The 20880-nt window shown below is 36.7% G+C and overlaps 1 protein-coding gene across 1 annotated transcript in view; it reads right to left on the bottom strand.

Moving 5' to 3' along the window:
- Window positions 1-20120, bottom strand: part of CIR1 (corepressor interacting with RBPJ, 1) — a 23878-nt gene extending 3758 nt beyond the window's left edge. The window contains exons 1-7 of the mRNA XM_009894539.1: window positions 20030-20120; window positions 19407-19480; window positions 18201-18214; window positions 18051-18106; window positions 17644-17692; window positions 17320-17437; window positions 1203-1309 (exon numbers count right to left, since the gene is read on the bottom strand). Of these exons, the coding sequence (XP_009892841.1) occupies window positions 1203-1309; window positions 17320-17437; window positions 17644-17692; window positions 18051-18106; window positions 18201-18214; window positions 19407-19480; window positions 20030-20118 (507 nt within the window). The 5' untranslated portion in view covers window positions 20119-20120. The remainder of the gene's footprint in view (window positions 1-1202; window positions 1310-17319; window positions 17438-17643; window positions 17693-18050; window positions 18107-18200; window positions 18215-19406; window positions 19481-20029) is intronic.
- Window positions 20121-20880: the final 760 nt, after the last annotated feature.

The raw sequence follows: 20880 nt of genomic DNA, 5'->3' as shown, positions 1-20880 counted from the left end.
AAAGAAACATTTCTGAAACAGTTAATAAAAATGAGCCAATTTGGGAGCCCACATGATTCCCCAGGATAAGTCACTCCATTGTTATCATGCTTGGATGAATAGGTAAGATGCTAGCCCTGCTCGAACCCAGAGTAATTTAAGCAAATTACTTTTCTGTCTCGGTTTAGTCATTAGGAAAATGCGTATTAACACACATCTACCTCACTGTTGTGTTATTAGTCTTTAAATGTTCATAAAGTGTTCTAGCAATGCAAAATACTGTAATCATATAATCTACATACAGTAACGCAATCAGCAAAGCATAGCTACTTTGAAGACCCTGAATTCTTCAAATTATGTGCATCTGGTACACTACAGTTCTCCACCGTGATGTTTTTAATTTTAGCCACACTCAGGAGGGCAAAGAAGAAATAAAGATTAAAAAGCTCTTCCAAAAAAACCCTCCTACCATACCTAACATAAACCAAACATATTGATATCACTGTGATTCATTTAACAGTGCCCATATGCTACATTTTTCTGGGGTACATAGCTTTTTTAAATGCAAAGGTACATCCATCTGCGGAGACACAATGAATTGTTGATTTACTCAAGACTTCAAGACCAGCTGAGGGCCATCATGCCCTCTTTGCTAGTGGTTTGACTATCCTGCCGTATGAACAAAGGTTATTTCATGGTGGCTCGCTCCAGGAGTGTATAGGAGTTCTTCACTTTACATTTTTATTAAAGCACCTCAATTAGAAATGTACCTTGTGCGGTCTAAGTAAAGACAATTAAACATTATCACTCCCAGAAATAATAGACGCAACAATACTCAATCAAGTGAAAAAAAATCTTCAGACAGAGCATTCCTGGCAGTAATTATTTGTGCACACCTCCTCAAACTTCATTCAAAGGGTAGCATTGCATCAGAAGCATGTGGCAAACCCCCTAACCATCCCCTTCATGAAAAATTCAATTTCTAGTCAACCAGAGGAGGGATTTAATCTACTATATGTGGTCTTAAAAGAAGTAATTTATGATTCACCATTCCGACTGAAAATGGAAAGCTGGAAAACAGTAAGTTTTGGGGCATTTTTCTACCGGTATAGCTATTCAGCTTTCCTATGGATATGCATATTTGAAAACATTAAGTAGCAATTCACAAGCAATCACATTTAGATTTATAGACATTTTCAGCTTACCAGTAAAAAGATCATTACCTGTGATGGATCATTTGCGGTCAAGTTTCTCCCCAGTACATTTTGTTTCAGTGCAAACCCACTGTTTCTCATCTCCGCTATTAGCTCCGAGGGGTGCATTGATGGCCCTGTTCACAAAAATCACAGTTTGAATGTATCATTTATATCTCTCTACCTTTTTTGGACTCCACAGTAGGAATTCAGTTGAAGCTTTGTTAAGTAAAATCACAGCTAAATCAACTCAATAATCTTCTGCTGAGCAAATAATCAGATATGATTTTCTAAAACAGCAGTCTGGAGATTCAGAATAGAAAATAATTGCATTTTTCTTTAAGTACAAGGGGATTCTCTTATGTAACTTTGTCATGCTGAAAACAATATATTTAGGTAAGTCTAGCAATATATTTTTATTATAGTGAAAAAGCACAGGAAACCTAAAGAAAGCACATTAAGTAAGACTCTTAGGTGCAGCCTTTCCCTTAAAACAATGGGAAAATGCACTTTTAATATGTCACTAATCCTTATTTTTCATACGATATTTTTCATATCACATTTTTCATAATGACACACATTTTTGAACTTAAATGTAAAAACTAACCATTATTAGAAACTCAATATTCATATGGAAAATAAATAAATACATGAAAAAAATTATCTATGTCTGTACTTATTCTAGGGACCTGCAGATATGCCAGGTGTCTAGGCTGTTATCTCCTCAGGGATTTCTGGTTTACCAGCTTAAAAAAATACACCATATAATGCATTAGAGTAGGCGTTTGGGATTAGGCACGTGCTACCTTTCTTTGTAAACATCTAACAAGGAGTAAAATACGGGACGTATTTTGGATCATCCAGACTTGACTGCACAATTTATAAACCCTATAACTCATTCTTTTGCTTTCATTGAATACTTGTGATCATCAAAACCTCACGTACTGGTCTGATTAGATATTTTTTCTTCACCCTAAACTAACATTCTTTTGTTAGGTCACTTTCAGTAAATTTCCTTATCAGCTCATTCACAAACCTTACTGTAAATGAATTAGCACTACTATACAAGGTAAATCTAAATTAGGAGTGTAAAATAGAGCAGGGAGCACACAATTACTACTACTTCTGTAAACTAATTGTAAATGATAAGATTAACCAGTCTTACAAAACATACTGATCCTGCTTTCTGTTTTTAAGAGTTTCTTAGTTGTGGAGATGGACAAAACTCATAAATGTTTAACACAGAAAAGTACGGAAAGTAAAGTGAGATTTTTTTACTATGGAAAATATATGGAAACTAAAATAGCACTTTCTCAAAAAAGTGTCAACTTCAACTTTTTCTCAGTTTTCCTGTATAATACACTGCTTACAGAAACAAACAGGCCTATGCGTAAAGCAGGAAGGAGTAAGATAAAACTTTGAAAATGGTTTAAGGAGCCCTTGCATTACTGGCTTTCTTTTCACAGGTTCCTTATTTTGCCAGGCAAAAGAAATTTCCAATGAGATTCCTTTTAGTATTTCCTTGAGCCTACATTTGTATTAATAGGGGGTTATTCCCCCCTCCCATGTATTTTTCCAGAAGTGGTTTTTCTTTTTGTCTTACAGTGTAAATGTAAGCTCACTGATCATAAATGAACGTATATGGGCACCACTGTCTACGTTTGCTTATTTCAAACTTTAAACCTTGCTCTGCTTGCCCAAATCTACGCTGGCTGGGACAGAAACCGACATTAGACAGAAACCTAACAACAGAATTTGGTACCAGCTGATGTCTTGATTTGACAAGGCCACACAGACCAGCCATACAATTCAGTCAAACGCCCTCTATGAGGACACTGAATGGAGACAAAGCATAGAGTCATGAAAGAAGATTTCACCATACCAAAGAAATCAAAACAGGTGACCAGATTGAAGCCTGGAATGCCCCTGTTATTGAAAGGCACTAAGAACCACTCCCTAACAAAGTGACCTAACTCTCTTACCAGCTATTCCCCTTCCAGTGTCTCAGCACTGTACACTTTTGATGTGTACTGTATACCTCATTGTTCTCATTAGTGTGATTAGATAAATAGAGGCATACAACTTGTCCACATCTATGCAGGAAATTTGCAAAAGAACTAAGGCAGGAGCCCTAACTTTGTGGTTCCATATGAAGACTACGGGTAAAATCGAGACCAGAGCGGGGTGAAGGCATATCGGCACAGTTCAAAAGCAGTTTCTAGAAACAAACCTTTCAGGCATTCTTTGTGCATAACACTGGAAAGAGGTAAGCAAAATAATTTCCTCTTTTACATAAAAAGCTTATAATGAATGCACAATACTATTGATTTTTGTGCATTTGTGCCCAACAGACATCAGTTGTGCTGTAACGCACAGATCAATACAAAGGAACAAGAGACCCATCAGAGTGGCTGCTCAAGATGGAATCCAACACAAAACCACATGCAAACTTTTGAGTAGCTTCCATATGCTTTTTAGAGGTGAAATCAGCACTAGGTTTAAAAAATAAAAACACAGGAAAGCTTAGAAAGAAAGCATCCCAGGCTAAAAATAAGTTTACATGAGCTCTGTTTCTTTCTTTTTTAATGACATCAAGGAGACATTCATAGCTCCATCTACAATTTTTCGTGGCATGTTGTTACGACGACAAAGACAGTTAACAAATCACTGTTATTCCTGTTTTGTGGATGTATACAAATTACATCAAATGCACCTACAGAACCTTGAGACTAAAGTGGTTTATGAAATAAGTTATTCCTGTTTTGGTCTCTCTTTAATTGTGAGGGAAACAGTAATATAGGTTCATCCTAGCTTGTGAGGAGATACAAGAATCTCCATGAAGCTTTGTACATAAAAGGTTTCAAAAAACATGAGGAAATGAGATTCAGAAAATAAAACAACCCCATAAATGAAAGAACAGTCAAACCACAATCCCATTTGATAACCCTTCTGTGTGCAGACTCCAGCCAGGCATGCCACAAGCACGCTGTCCACTACGGTTGATTCTGGAGGACTCCCTTGCAGCGTCTGATCTTTGCAGTTTAAAACACATTAACATTTTTGAGGACGACATAGGTGAATGTGCTTGCACTTTTTTTCTGATGCCACTGAACTTCTCAGAAGTTCTGCTGCCCAATGACAGCCAGGCTGCATCACTACCTTTGTTCAAGTAGCAATGCCAGACCACAGTAGGGAGAAAACATCTGATCGGGGAAGTCTAAAGAGTTTGGTTTCTATCTGGTTACAAGTCCAGACTGAGAAGTTCAATTAAGACATTATATCTGACAATGGCTGCACAGCTTAATAGCAAACCTCTATTACTACCTACTTACTGCAACACAACAATAATCAACAAAATTTTTATTCTCATAATTAAAACTCCTTTGCTTGGAATCAAAGAAATCAAATGCTTGGGGACTTTTTCCTACCCATGCCTCAACATGATTAACTTCAATGATTTTGATAAGCAGATCTGATTTTCTTTGAAATATCAGTGACAGTTTGAGGTCTCCCAGGATTCCTTGGCACAGCTATTTTATGTGACAGCACTGAGGATTGTAACACACTTCTTGTTGAGCTGCTTCTTCACACAGCCTTAAAAGATGTAGATGCCTAAATGTGTGAGCAAACAATCACATTCCCATTTCCACACTAAAAAATTAAGTAGGGGATTTCTTCTGGCTAATATAGCCAGGGAGATAAAAACTGTAAAAGAAACCCCACTGAACCTCACCTAAGAGAGGTCTGAAAAACTCAAATTCTCAGATGTGTCCTTGGCTTACTTATTCAGGAGCTAAAGCTTAAATCTTGAAGGCACCGCTATACTGGCTGATAGAGGCCTTCTTCCTTCGTTTGGTGTGAACTGACTGTGGAGTCCTGCTTGCTGGAGACGCAACTATGCCCAGCGTGATCAAACTTGGTTTACCTGGTAAGTGTCACGGTTTGGGCTGGACTGGCCACTGAAACGAACAACAGAAGCTCTCTTTAACCCCTCTCCTTTCAGAGAAGGAGAGAGAGAAAACAAGAGACAGAGAGACTTACGAGTTGAAAAGAAACTAAACCACATGAACAAAATACTAATAATAAAATAATAAAAAGAAAAGATAATAATAAGAAAGTAATGAAATATATACAATATATACAACCCTTATCGAGCTCCCAGGATGACAATCCCATCACCAGCAGGCACTGGGAAAGTCCCAGACTGGACTCAGCAATGGACGGAAACGGGAACTGGATTCCAGATCTGGATTCAGGAACGCACAGATCAAGATTAAAGGCAGATGAACAGAGTCCTCCTTGGACGCTGGCCACTGAAGAAAGAGCCTGACCCCTTTGATCTCTCAGCTTTTATACTGAGCATGAGGCAGATGGGACCCCTCTACGCTCTCACACTTCCGACCCTCCAACGTGGCACACAACAAAGTTAGCTGGCTTTGGATGTTACAGCAGTAAGTATTAGCAGGAGCCTCTCTGCATATTGCATTCCTTGGTATCTACCATAAACATCAGGCTGGTAGCAGACACTGTCTGAAGAATATGCCATTAATTTCACAGTTAGAAGAGGCTTAACTGAAAAGTAAAATTACGGAAAAGAAAATTGGTCCTGTTTTACCTCAAACCAGGACAGTAAGCCAGACGGGTAAACTTTTTCAGCCTGTCTTTGGCTTATGACTACACTTATATCACCACCCTCTGAGATCTTCTGACAGAATGGTGCTAAGTATACCTGACAGCCATGTATCTTCGTCTGTTTAAGTTCCAATTAAGTCATAAACTGTAAAACAGACAGTAAGATTAAGCTGAGAGGCTCTCAGCTGACAAAAATCTTGGGAACTGATGTTAGCCAAGTATTCTTGAACAGCGCCCATCAACCTGCAAAAAATCACTCCTACATCAGGCATAGAAAAATACTTTCTGTACTATGAAAACTGATGTCCTCATATATGCATCCCTTATGGACTTGTAAGACAGTCTGTGAAGAAGCTACCTGCGTGATCTCATCCAGGTGAAAACATCTAGAGATGCCATTACGCCATGAGTTGACAGAATGTTAGATACAGGAATCCTGTAAAAATAGCTGATTGCTACAACTTCTAAGAACTAGTCTCTCAGCGTTTATCCATCAGCAAACTAAAAATAAGTTCAAAGTTACCATGTTTCATCATCTGTTTCTTATTCTTTCTGAAACAAGTAAAATACAGTACCTTGCTATTTTTGAATATGACTGTCAAGCTTATTTTCTGGAATTTACATTTTGATAGGGAAAAAAAGAAAAGAAAAAAAACCTTTAAAACTTTTCCAGATGACACTTGTTTTAAACTAAAACATTTATCTGCTTTAAAATTAATTCATAGTCTCGGAAAAGCTTTTTATCATATAGTGGAATTAATTGCATGCTGATATCATACTTTTTTTTATGCACTAAGACAACTGACAACTTGTTAAGTTTTCTGCAGCTACAGGTACTTAAAATTATATTCAGGGCTTGCACAAAAGAGACTCCATAGTTAAAGACCCACTAACAGATTTTTAAAATATTTTTTCATGGTCTTTATAATTCTCAAGAAATAGACTACAGTTTCTTCCTGCTCCTTACTTCCCACTGCATTAATTCTCTCTGTTATCTTCTGTTTAAGATACTATTTAAGGAAAAAATCCAGATAGCTCAGTTGACTCAAAGAGTTGGAGCACATAATCTGGAAACTCAAACCATTCAATGAAGTGTGAAAAGAAGAATTTCAGTCTTCACAAAGTACAACCTGAGTGCAACGTTAGCTTGACAGCTGCGGCTGCATCTTTATAACATTCGTACAATTAAATAAACAGAAGAGCTGTAAATAGAATTTTTCTGAAGCCTACAGGAGCATCAATTATACTGGATTGCAGAAGGATATATATCATACTAGAATTTCTACAACATATTGTCAATTTGCTTTTTTGTAGCAGAAAGCACTCTAATTTCTTATTGCACTTAACTGAGATGAATTTAACAGAATCAATTCTGCTTCTATTAAACAACCAGGGGGGAAAATATAATTCTGGATTTCAATTACTTAAATGCCTAGTTTACAGCAAGCTCTCCCACCCCGCCTCACTAATCCCACTCCCCGCTCTGAAACAAGAGAAACCTATAGCTGCAATTCACTTTCAATTTTGTCTTGTACTTCTCTTGAAGCTACAAATGCAGAGTGTATGTATCACTGTTGTTGCCAGAATGTTTCCTCTAAGAGGCACAGGCACAGGACTCCTCTTAGGAGAACAATGCTCGCTGTAACACGCCATCTAGCAGGCCTCCATTAAAACGTCTAAAGCACATTTTTCAAATTATCCAATATTAGAGAACAGTATGCTAAAGCCTCTTTTCATAACAACTGTGATTAAATACCACTTTTTCTCCAACAGTTTCAGTGGCAGTAAGGACAGACCATAATGTTATGATTGCCAGGATCACCAAAACCAGCAGCTTTGCTTCTATCTACTCACGATGCACAGCCTTGACAGTATCTGCTCAATTTATTGATAAAAGCTTTCACTGCTGTCACCAGCGAGCAAACTGAATTATTCTTTGTAATCAATTAAGTTTTAAATGGATTTTTGTTGTGGAATAGATACAGAAAGCAAAGAGATAAGAAGCAGTAATAGTGTAACCCCTATTCCCACCTGTGGCAGGGGAAATTACTGTAACCAGTTGTACTGCTGCTATGTTTTGTTATGAAATGAAATACAAAAGTTACTGCGAAAGACAGTAGATTCTTCATGATGTCATTTTAATTACAACTGTTCAACCTTTATTTTAACTAATGCTCATTTTGTGTATTATCAAAATTGATTACTTAGAATAAGGCTTTTCTAGAGTTTCCCCTTCCTGAGGAGGTGTTCTGGTGTGAGACATATTTTAGTTTACAGATGTAATAATTTCAATCTAAAAATATCACTGTCATCATACCATCAGACTTCTCCTGAATTGGTAATAAAGAGATAATTTACATGAACGTAAACAAAGGACACTGGCATATCTGCTACCAATTTGTCAGTATACGTCACACTTAGCATACTCCACTCTACCACGTTTAAAAATGAATTTATGGATCAAAGACACGATACTTTCAAGGCTTTTCCTTTATTACCACAGATTTTTTTGTTAGCAAAGTAGGCCTAAAGCATATTGTCTTCGTTCTGACTTAAACGCATTTTGGACAACATGAGGCTGTAACTCTTCCAAACTGAAATTTGATTTCCTAAGTAACAGTGATACTAAAGCTATGCTCTGCTGTGGAAAAATAGATACATACATACATACTCCAGGGAGTATACAAACAGCTCTTTCACATTAACTAGGTTTTAGAAAACCATTCTGCTGGTGGGTTCAGTTTAGCACACAATCACATGAAGGATGAATATACCCTGAATTTAGAATGTTGCCTTCTCTGGGTGGCAGCAAAGGTGTAACATATGATATGAGGCTTTTTAGGCTTTGCTTTGAAAGAGAAACTAACTTTAAAATTAGCAGACAGTTTTGTCAATACACCCATATACTTTTTTGTGCTCTCCAGAGTTTCATGGTTTTTTTTTCTCATACGGCTTCAAAGGAAATTGAACAAAAATGGAAAAAAATGACAGACTGAGCCTAATCACACTGTATCGTCTGTGAACTTTTATTGCGGTTGTGACAGAGATGAGTGGTCACTTATTTATCTAAAGGACAAAGAGCTATTATCAAAATTATGTGATCATGATCCTGGTCATGAAGAATGTAGCAAATTTATGCTGCTTCCACTAATTCAGAATTGATCATTTTTTACTGATAATTTTCCCATCTATCTCAGAGATGACTGCATTCAGACCGTATTTACACTTCAAAGCAACTGCTGCAGTTGGCATTGAGAGAAATCAATGAATAAAAAAAACCTCTGGCTTTTAATTAGATCTTCTTCAGAGGGTCTGTAGTCTAACTGAATTTAACACTAGCACAGAATTTCAGTATAATTTGCCATGCTTTTGTCAGAGAAACCCAAGTTTCCTTTTTACTTTTTTTGAGTAGTAAAAACCATTTAATATTATCAAACTGCTATAGGAGTCCGTACTTATTGCTTAAATGCCAAGCACAAGACTTCTAATAGAAATCTGTATTTTATGCATTCACACCAAATATAGAGGCTTCTGAAACATAAATGGAGGATTATTCTAAAATGTGACAGTTCTTAAACTACGTGAAGATTTAGTCAAGGTTCCTACTGTTCACAATCAAGGGTCTCAGCTGCAGATCTTAAAGGAAGGTTTCATAGACTGTATGTTTCTTCAGATCACCATTTCTACAAATATTCACAGTTAACAGATTCAAATACCTTTTCTTTGTTATAATAGATTCAAGAGAACACTTAAATTCCTGCATTCCCGATACAATGCAGATTTTCATCCATCGGGAAACAAAAAAGTACCATATTTGTTGCTGAAAAAATGCAGTGAGATATAGCATAATATAACATATACATACATTTCCTTTTTTGCTGCTTCCATATGACTGATAATTTCAATGACTACTGTGGAAAAGAATTTCACCCAAAAGCTAAAGAACAGTTGAACACACTGAGCGATAGACTGATGGAAACCACAACTAGTTTACGGGCACTCAAGCAATGAACAGAGAGGGCACAAACTCCAGAGCTCATACTGCATTTTTAGAAGGCTGCATTCGCATAGACATACCTAGAATTTATCTTGGTAGACTGTAAGACACTAGATATATATACATGTTGCTCGATTACATTTTTACCATTATTTGGCTGAATTTCCCACAACATGGAATCATGGAATTACTTTACACTGCTCTCCTCCTTCTTGGTAATTTTGCTGGATGGATCACGCATGGAGCCAATCGGCTGTAAAACATTTGAAGTAGTCCATAGCAGAGAGGGATGCCCAGCACTCTTCAGGCTTAGGTTTCACAGGCCAAGAGCATAAGAACCTTTTTTAATCTCAGCATCCCACTTTGAACTACACCACTCATAAAATTACCTACCTACTTGAGACGCTAGCCTTATTTCTTAAGATAGTAATAGATTCCTAGTAAGTTATTAGATCTAAAAACATACGATAAAAGTTGTAAGCATTCATAGCTTTTTAGTAATTCTCTCCGCCTCAGCCCTCATTGAGCAAGACAGATTGCTTGCAAGAAAAAAAAAAGGAAAAAACCAAAACAAAACAGAAAGAGAGAGGTATTTAGTTTGTCCTAACTTCACCTGACCAAGAAAGTTGCAGGCAATTTTGAAGTAAAAGAACAGCATTAGTTCAAAACATTTTTCACAGAAAATCTACTAGTCTCTGTTCTAATGAAGTCAAAGGCTTTTCAGGCTTCACAAAAAAACCAACAACACCGAAAAGCATAAAAAAAAATAAAAATCAACAGATGCTGCTGGTTAATGATAGAAAAAAGCTTTGTAAATACAGGGAAACTTTTAGATGCTAGTGACCTGGGTTTTTTGCTGGTATATATTACATATTTTATACATACATATATACACAGTAGCACATTAAGTCAGAACTACAAGGGATATTTTCATCTTGTCTGAAGTTTGAAAGTTGGGATTTTATCAGTAAAAAACCCTGTAAATCAGTTTAGCCCAAAGAAGCATTTTGATTGCCTAATTTAGCTTTGTAAAGGAGAAGTAAATCTTATAAGTTGGTCTCCGTAAGCCTCACAGCTGGAACATTCTAACACTACTTTGCAGTTTCCAGTGATCAAAGAAAGTTACTTTATATTTAAAACTAAGAATTTCATAATGGAAATAATGCAACACCAGGGGGTGCAGTTATCATGAAATAATTACACTCCTGGGAGATTACAGACAAGGCTGTACCCCAGGGGTGTGATTATCCCATGATAACCACATCCACTGAAATTGCCTTATTGCAAAAATAATCTCTATTCACTGGTGAGATATTATTCAATAGGCGCTTTTTTAATGGTAAGATTATTATTTTTTTTGTATGAATTACCAGCTAGATTAGTAAAATGGTCCCAGAAGTAAAATAACCAGGCCACCATGTCTAAGTTAGGGTACTGATTGTAATTATTTTTGTTTGCCGGAGCACTGCAATATATGTCAGATCTTGAAAGACAGCAGTCTTTTCTCACAGAACACAGTTCTGTGCCACAGACAGGCTCTCACCCTGCGGTGGTTGCACTGGAGTAAACTGAAGTTCACGACTGGTCTTTGCATAGAAGATAGCCAACACTGAATCCAAAACAGCAATTGCCCATCAGTTTATGTACAAAGGGGAAGATTACAATGCAGTCCTCACATAAGATTCAAAGATAAGTATCCTTCTGGTGAAATAACAGAATCACAGCTTACAGAATTTATAGGAAATAAAAAACCTATATTGGTGGTTATTTTATGATGTGAAAAGAATTGTGCATGGGGAATCAATAGCTCTTCTTTTTTCTCACAGACAAACAGAGCAAGAATGTTAGATGATGCGATTAAATCAGACATAGGAGTTTAATTTTCATTCATTTTAACTCAAACATTTCCTCCAATGCTGAAAAAAATAGTCTGAGCCCAAATAAAACATTTGGTTTTGCTCTCTTTCTGAAGGAGGAAAAAATTAGAACAAAACACAAACTGAATTTGTTTCAAGTGATCTTGAATATTTTCTTTGTGTGTTGAGATACATCATTTATATAGTGTCAAAGGAAACAATGACAATTAAAAGTATATGGTCCTCACATATCTGAAGAATAAAGATGGGTGTTTTTTTTTTTTTGAAGCACCTTCTAATAGCTGACTACCCTGGAAAATTTCTGTCAACAAAATATCAAGAAATGTTGAAACGCAGCACCTTTGCTTTTTGGTGGAACACAATATGAAGCACTCATTCACTGTTCTGTTCACGTGCTATTTCTTTCCCTTTAGCATGACCTACTCATTTGGATAAAACTGCTTCTGCATTACTTAGACTCCTTATTTGAATGAAAACAAGTTTAAATCCTACTGAAACTCACCAATTTTAAAAAAAAAATACATTACCCCCCGGGCTTTTATTAAATTGAAGTCACCATTCAACTAAGACCTTTGAAGGACTAGTTTTTGGAGGAAGAAAGGGAAGGATGTGGAAAGGCTGCTCTTGCTGTTTTTCACTCAGTAATTTGGTTATCCTAATAAAACAATTTTTACCTTCATTTTCTGTCAAAAGCTTTTGCTTTTGACCAAGGAGAAAGATGAAAATATCCCTCTAATTAGGTAGGTGCCAGTCCCTTTTACATGCATAAAGATCTGTTAGCAATACTGTGGCTACTGCTGTTTGTACTGGTTTTGGCTAGGATGAAGTTAATTTTCTTCATAGTAGCTTGTGTGGGGTCTACGTTTTGGGTTTATGACCAAAACAGTGTTGATGAGACGGCAATATTTTAGTTATTGCTGCGGAGTGCTTGCACAGCATCAAGGCATTTGCTGCTTCCCACACTGCCCCGCCAGCGAGTAGGTTGGGGTGCACATAAAGCTGGGAGAGGACACAGCCAGGACAGCTGAAGCCAACTGACCACAGGGATACCCCATACCATATGATGTCATGCTCAGCATATAACGCTGAGGAAGAAGGAGGAAGGGGGGGAAGTTTGGAGTTATGGTGTTTTGCCTTCCCAAGTAACCGTTACAATGATGGAGCTCTGCTTTCTTGGGGATGGCTGAACACCTGCCTACTCATGGGAAGCAGCGAATGAATTCCTTGTTTCGCTTTGCTTGCATGCACGGCTTTTGCTTTACTTATTAAACCGTCTTCATCTGAACCCACGAGTTTTCTCACTTTCACCCTTCCAATTCTCTCCCCCATCCCACTGGTGGGGAGTAAGCAAGCGCTGTGTGGGGCTGAGCTGCCTACCTGTGCTAAATCACCCTGTTCCTTTCCAGGTTAATTAACTCTGTTCAGTAATGTTCCTGAGAGAAGTTACCCTTCTACACTAGGGATTGTTAAAGACTTCAAAGCTAATACATGATAGAATTCAGTCATGAGCCTAACTGTATATAATAAACTTCTCCTGTGGTTCCTAAACTTGTATGTATGAGATGATTCAGTCCTCTTTTACAGCAGAGCATGTGAAGCTTCTACCATTACTGTTCCGTGGATAGAAACACATTTGGATAAATGCATAAAGACACCAGTGAACAAAACAAAGTCATCTATTTCTATTAGAAGAACAACGAGGTTCAGAAGAACAAGGCCTGCTAAAAGTCTCCTACAAGGAAGCCAGACCATTTCTTCAAAGCTACTTCTGCAGAAATGAGTGATGCCAATGTCCTTAGAATATTGGATTCAGAACAGTGAGGTCGAGGGTTCCCAAGCACTGATTGCTTAGACATTCAGTACCAGCCAGGATGCTCTACAGTACACAGACTAGTGCCTTCCAACACCACGCTGATGCATGGTGTGCTCTAACAAGGGAGAGTATTTTCAAAGTTTGAAGAATCCCAATTGAAATTTAGGTAGTGTAACTACCACGCACTGCCTAGAAAAAATTAGTCAGTCCAGTTTGCAAGAAAAGGATGTGAGACCACATTTTATTAGCACAAAAAGACTACAAATCAGAGGAAATAAAGCGCTACCAAGTAAATAACTTCAAAGCAATAGAGCTCTTTTCAAAGACTTTATCCAAAAATTCCAAAGATTTGATCTTTTTTTAAAAAAATATGTTTCAATGATTTATAGCCTAAGTTTAGTCCTTCTAATACAATTATTTTAATAAACTAATTGGAGTCCTGGTATATTCACTATTGTACTAAAATTCTATTGTGGTTTCACCTTTATTCCTTATTATATCTGTATTTGTCAGATGTACCCTTCAATATATGAGACAATATTTATATTTCAATTTCCTGACACACAAGCTGGGAACAAGCTTTCAAGGATGACTTTCCACATATGGAAATACTTCCTGACTGTTGAAAGTATTATTTGCTCTAATAATTAAGCCCAACATTTTTCAACTCTTTCTGAAGAGCTGGTTGCAAACATATATTTTACACATTTAGCTATTAAAAAAACCCAGTCAAAGAAATTAAATACACATTCCAGACTTGCTGTATACTATAAGCAATCACTCCCTACCCTTGAAATCCCTATTTATTGTTCTCTTCAGAGGCACGTATTTTCTTCTATATTCTAGAAACGAAATGACAGCTTCTGAAAATTGTACGTTGCAGTTCAGACCTTGGAAGCTATGTGGGTTTGTACCTTTTTTTTTTTATGGTGCTGACAATCACAATAAATGAACACTTTGGACCATGTACATGATTTTAACCAGCTTTCTAAGCACGGGGAGACACTTACTTGTGATACATGGTGGGGTGTGTGTGGGAAGCAATGCAAGTGCTTTTGGTTATTTTTTTTTTTTTTTAAACTTAATCATCAGTTCATGAAACACAGAAAGGTTGCATAAAAAGATGATTTCATAAAAACTCTCTGTACCTTACAAAGCAGTCTCTTCCACAGTTCTAGTCAATCTAAATAAGAACAGCGTGGCGAAGGACATTTTTTGCAGTACTATAAAATAATCACAAAATAATGAGCAATTTGATTTAGAGACATAAAAGCAGCTTAGGAGTGCATGCAATTACTGATAAAGAGAAGCAGGAAGAAGCAGAGCTTTAGGAGTTGTGTTGTACAGAGGAACGGAAGAAGGTTCTTAGAGGTGCATACAGATTCAACATTAGGGCTGGTAACAAAGCATTAAATAGACGTAATGAGAGGAAACAAAGAGCAATAAAAAGAAATGGTCAAAAGAAGATTATATTGTTGGGGGTGTTGATCAGAACATCAGAGAATTTGTCTTTTTTAATGTTGCAATGTCTTGTTAGGAAACGTAGAAACACTGTTTTACTCTCAGTGTAGGTTAATTTTACAGAGCTAACTGCAGATCTGCAGCACTGCAACAACTGGGAAGAACTCTCACTAACGCAAAGATAATTACTTACTCCCACCTGAGCCAACACAGGACTGGTGTCAGGGTTTAGTTAAAACAAATCAGTTGTTTTTCATTTGAGTTGGGTTTTGGGGTTTTTTTTTGTTGTTGTTTTTTTTTAATGTGTGACATAAGCTTTAACAAGCCATGTGGATGAGCCTTAAGAAAATCAGTGATTTCAATAACTTGTGATCTCACTTAACTGTAGTGCTTCATTTACATACATGGAATTTCCAGAAGTCATCAATGGAGTGTAACTTAGCTTGTTATTAAATCAGATGAAGTTTTAGAAAAGTTGATGAAAGGATTGTATTCCTGAGGTTAGAAAAAGCAGACAACCTTTTATCTGATGATCTAATTAATGATATTACCTCTTGCTGTAAGCCTTGTATCTGCTATTAAATCAAGAACTTCAAATTGTTTTAAACTTTAGCTACAGTGTTTTTACATATAGTTTCCCTGAAAGAAAGAAAGAGAAAGTACCAATATCATTACAGCTGACTATTCAAATCCAAGAACTGTCTCGTACAAATTATATATACAAACCCTGATCTGTCGCCCACCCCTACTCCCTGAAATCCTTCCTCAACCTATAAAAAATGCTCAGCATAGCATGCCGTCTTCTAAGTTCCAGAGTTGAAAATGAGAGGCCATTGGCGGGGTCTGAGAACACCTATGTGATTTTACAGCACTTTCCTTCATGCAAAATTCACCATAGGTACGAAATCTCTCTTTAGGCTTAGAAAGATGGTTTGGAAAGCTACCCGGAGAACATCTCTGACTAGGAAACACCCACAGCAGTCAAACGTTGCCAACACCTCAATAGTTAGTTCAGTTAGGTTTGAAACAAGCACTTCTATATTGACACTGCAAAGTGTTCATATTACACTGTTACAAATAGTGAGGAGTCCATTTTCAAGTTTCTGCAAGCATGTTTCTGCTTTGCCAGTCCAACACTCCTAAAATTGACTCACATCATTTGAACTGGGGCCGGGGGCAGGGGTGTGTGGAAGCGAGTTTTGCAGCACAAAGGCATATCTGACGTGCAAGAGCTGCACAATATAATTCTACCACCACCAAATGCTTAAGCACAATTTATTCTAAGGTAAGAACGAGGCAAGAAAATGATTTAATGTTATAAACTACTGAATAGAAAGGCTAAGAATGTCAACTACAGGATGGCTAATGCAATGGTATAATCATCAGACAGTGCCAGGCCTCATCTCAAAGAAATGACATATTTAAGCGATCTAATACTGAAAAGCAGGATTGCTGGTAGGCTACATATGTAATAAAACCAAGAGCTACTACATAAAATAGATAACTTGAGAAAAGACAGAAGAAAACCAGACGTTATTGAGTGTGCAGTTGTAATGGTACCCGTGCAAAACTGAACACACAACATGGCACATGATCTTGAAGCACGGTACAGCAAGTCTGGAGACTCACCCACGTTACCAGGTGTTCCTTTAACATGGCAGAATATTAAGAATCTTAAAAGTGTTAAAACCTTGGGTCAACTTACAGAAAACGAAGTATTGTAGGCAAAAAATTATTCAATTTGAATGTTTATATCCACTTCTTTAAACCTCACCTAACACTAAACGCTGCGTGACATCAAGTAACAGGACAGCTAATAGAGGAAAAAATTGTAGTTCAAGAAGCCAGCTGAAAGGAAACCAGACGTTTGGAAATCCAGGTTTCAGTTGCTTGTCCACTTATAGAAGCACAATTACATATACTGAAAAACTCCAAACCTCTAATTTTTTCCAACCGATTAACAAAGATATACTGATATAGTCCAGCTTTTCCAAGCAGTTTGCCTGAATCTGAACTGGGATGGTCTTTGACAATCCACTACTTCAAATTTTTTTTTTTTTTTGGTAACACAAATATTGTCATTCTGATATAAACAATCTCATTGCAGCTTCTGCATTTTTGCCACAGATAGAAACAAAGCAACAGTCATTACAGAATCTTTTTAAAATATGTTACTAATCAGAAAATTAAGTCCCTGTCATTTGGAATAATTAAATTGAAATTGTGGATCCTACCTTTGGAATAAAGAAGTGTTTTCCCCCTTTCATCAACTCTTTGAAATATGATAACTTAAACATTCTAAAATTAAACACGATAAGCTCTCCCAAAATATCAAACCAGCACCTTTAAAAGACATTTACTGCCTACCTGAACCATCACTGGAGACTGAACTTGCATTAATTCCAGAAAGGCCAAATAAGGGACATTCTCGATCAGTGTTTACATGTCCCCACTTGTGGCATTTAATACATCTCACATTCCGCACCTAAAAGGAAAAAAAAAATGACATCATTTAGTTAACAATACAACTTACCATTTACAGAAATGTCTATGTTATTAAGCATAAGAGAAGCTTTTAAACTCACTGAGAAACAGATGATAAAATTAAGAGAGTCCATGTGAGTGTTCTGCAGTTAGATAATATTTGAAATATACCCAAGACATCCACAGAGTGAAATTTATGTAACTTGCCTGGATACCAAATGGCTGATCTCTGATATTCATATCATCCTTAGCATATCTGTTATGCAAACACAAAAGAAAACCAATACTCAATTAACTATTTATTTTTTTTTAAACATCATATACAAAACTACCTTTTATTGTTAAGTGTGTATCACTGGTAAACATTAGTTTTAATGTATTTTAAATATGGATCTAAAATTCAAACAAAAACTAAGCTGGTCAAGGAAACAGTTCCAGGTTTACAGGTTTCACTAATTTACTCCCAGGACATGACAGGATTACACAAGTGACCTGCTCAAAAACAAAACAGGAAAGAAAAAAAAAGGAGGAAAAAAAAAAAGAGAAAAAGAGAAAAGGATATGAAAGGTAAGTAAGTAGAAAAAAAATATTCTGATAAAATCCAGACATCTTACTTTTCTCGAGGGGCGACTTTTTGCCATTCAAATTTGTATTCAGTCTCTCCTTCTTGCTATAAAACAGAAAATATGGTAAGTTTGAATTTTTTTTTTTAAACACATTTTAAGTAAGTAAGAAGAAAACAAAGAAATTATGTAATAAAATACCTCTTTAGTTTCCTCTTTGAATTTTCAGAAATCATGGAAAGAAAAGAAATGGTATATTAATTATACATCTAAAATACAGCTGGTGTCTAAGCTGAAAACAAAACATTTTATGCTTTATACTAATAGTGCAAATACTCAGTAACTTTATTTAGAGTGCACATACAAATAAACAGCCTCTAGTATGTGGTTACAAATCTTGTAAAACCAGAATCATCTTTTAAACAACAGATTGATTTGATATACAAATACAAAACACTTCAAATTTTTTTTCAGAAGTAGTAACAATACTTAATTTTAAAATCTTTAAAAAAATATTTTTTTAGCAAAAATTACTAATTTAAAATTGCATTTGCTCTAAGCAAAAAGGGATTACTTTCAGAGCTTTAAAACTTAAACAATTGCAAAATTTGCTCTAGAAGAATGAGCCCATCCAAGTATTTTCAAGGGTTTTCATGCAAATGAGAAAGACGCATTTTAAAGGGAAAAAGTTTTATCTTAAAGCAAGTATGTTTTCTTAGTTCTGCACTTACTTTCAGATTTTGCTAAAATTAAATGACTGATACGAGTATCCACCAGGTATGTAGTAACTTCTGTTTATGAATCCATTAAACACAGTCATAGTCAGACCCACCAGAGTCAGGCCATCCAGCACTTTTAACTAAAGATTCTCAGTATTCGCTGTTTATAAAACATCCACTAATTCAACTTCTTGTTTTGGTATTTCCTATGCCTGACATGCATCAAGCTGCATTATGGGGCAGAATTTTTAAGCAAAAGTGACCTTGCTATTTCTAAAAAGAAGAGTAGACTAAAATACAGGTTTGTGTTGTCTGAGTCATCGCCTTGATCATCATGTCTAGTCCTCCTCATCCACTGGCTTCATAATTGGCTAAAGAAACACCCTTGCTCAAGGACAGAATTTCTGCTGTTGCCAGGAAAGATATTTTATCCGTTTTTCCCTTCACATTGAACTGTTGTTTAAAAAAAACCCCAAACAACCAACCCCAACCGTTCTCAGTTTGAAAGAAATTAAAATAGTGCGAGATCAAAATTATTACATACTATACATATTCACACAGGAAGAACCAAAAGCCATACCTTCTAGCATTACCTCACTATGAACACATTATTTTAAAATAAAAGACATTATGCTTGTTTCTTCAGAAGGTTTGTAGCTTTGCATTACTGTCTGCTCACAAAGAATACCTTTCTTTGCTCCAGGTGGGGCCTCATACATGAAATTCAGACCATTCTTCACACGCTCATCACCCATAAGCAATCTAAATAAAAAGGACAGAGTTTGGGGTGTTACATACAAAACATTCACTTTGGTATCACTTACTTATCAAAAAAACCCAAAAAACGTGCGGCACGAAATTGTGATAACAACTGGCATATTTTTTTCATTTGTTAATTTGAGTACCAGAAGTTGAATATCAAAAAAGCGGAGAGACCAGTCAATACTTTTGCATGCTCCATTGTGTACTGTACCAAAAATTACACGTTTCGGTCACAACTGAAACATAACTCTGTGTCCACGGAATTATGGAGGACAGGTTTCTGTGTGATACAAATATGTTCCTATACAAGCTTACCTGCTGTTCCTGTGCAACGCAACATATTTTGAAATATATTACATGACACACACAAGCCATTTTAAAGAAGTTATTGTGACCTTGGGTTAATCAGACATCAACGTATATGAGCTGCTGTCCTCTCCTACAGTCAGTGGGAGACAGTATTTCAAATAACTGACAATGAGATGTCCTTCACTGCCATGAGAACAAGAGACAGCAGGAGGAAGTATGTGATCTTATGCCAATTCTCACCTATTATCATAGGATTCCTGTTCTTTAAGATACTGTTGCATTAATTCTTCCTGCTTCTTCTTATCATATGATATTTTCTGTTCTGCCATCCATACCTAGTCAAAACAAGTAAGTTTCTACTTTAAACAAACACAAAAACTACCATGAAATGTATTTATGTATAATACATAATTATATTTAATTACAATAATAATTTAATTATAAGTATAAATTTATGTATCTACTGAAAATACTTAACAAGGGAAAATTCCCATGCTAATCACATAAAATGCATTATTTTCATCCAGCATTTCAAAAAATGGACATCATACAAGCAGTAATTTTGAAAACCTACAACTCCAACAACGTTTAAGAACCGAAAAGACGGGAGAAAGTTTAGTAATGCAAAGGGAAAAGCCAGCTCAGAAAACGCCCTGGGTGCGCCGCTGTCTTCCCCATCACGACACTTCCACACCTAAATCTCACCAGACCCCAAATCCCAGGTTCTCTCGGGAGGTCCTGGAATTGGCATGGTTCTGGGGAAGAGAGACCTGGAACCCGGTTAAAGCAGGTGTGAAATATTGGGAAAACATGGGCACATCGTGACAGGTGGGGGTTCTCCCGGACAGTGTATGGTGCCTATTTATCCAGAGAACCAGGGGCTGAAAAGCTGGAGACAGGAAAAGGCCATAGTTATATACACCTACGAGCAAGCAAACCTGAAGCTTCAAGCATTTAACTTTTTTTCCTGCCTCTTCGCTTCCTGCCCCCCTTGCCCCGGCCCTGGGACGGCCGACATGCCCTACTCATGCCGCTGCGGTGCCGGGAGCCCGTCAACCCCCACCCCCCAAGGATGCCGCCGGGCCCCGTCC

Source organism: Charadrius vociferus, unplaced genomic scaffold (genome assembly GCF_000708025.1).
Source record: "Charadrius vociferus isolate BGI_N301 unplaced genomic scaffold, ASM70802v2 scaffold161, whole genome shotgun sequence".
Classification (NCBI taxonomy): domain Eukaryota; kingdom Metazoa; phylum Chordata; class Aves; order Charadriiformes; family Charadriidae; genus Charadrius; species Charadrius vociferus.
This window is presented reverse-complemented; position numbering and strand designations above follow the sequence as displayed.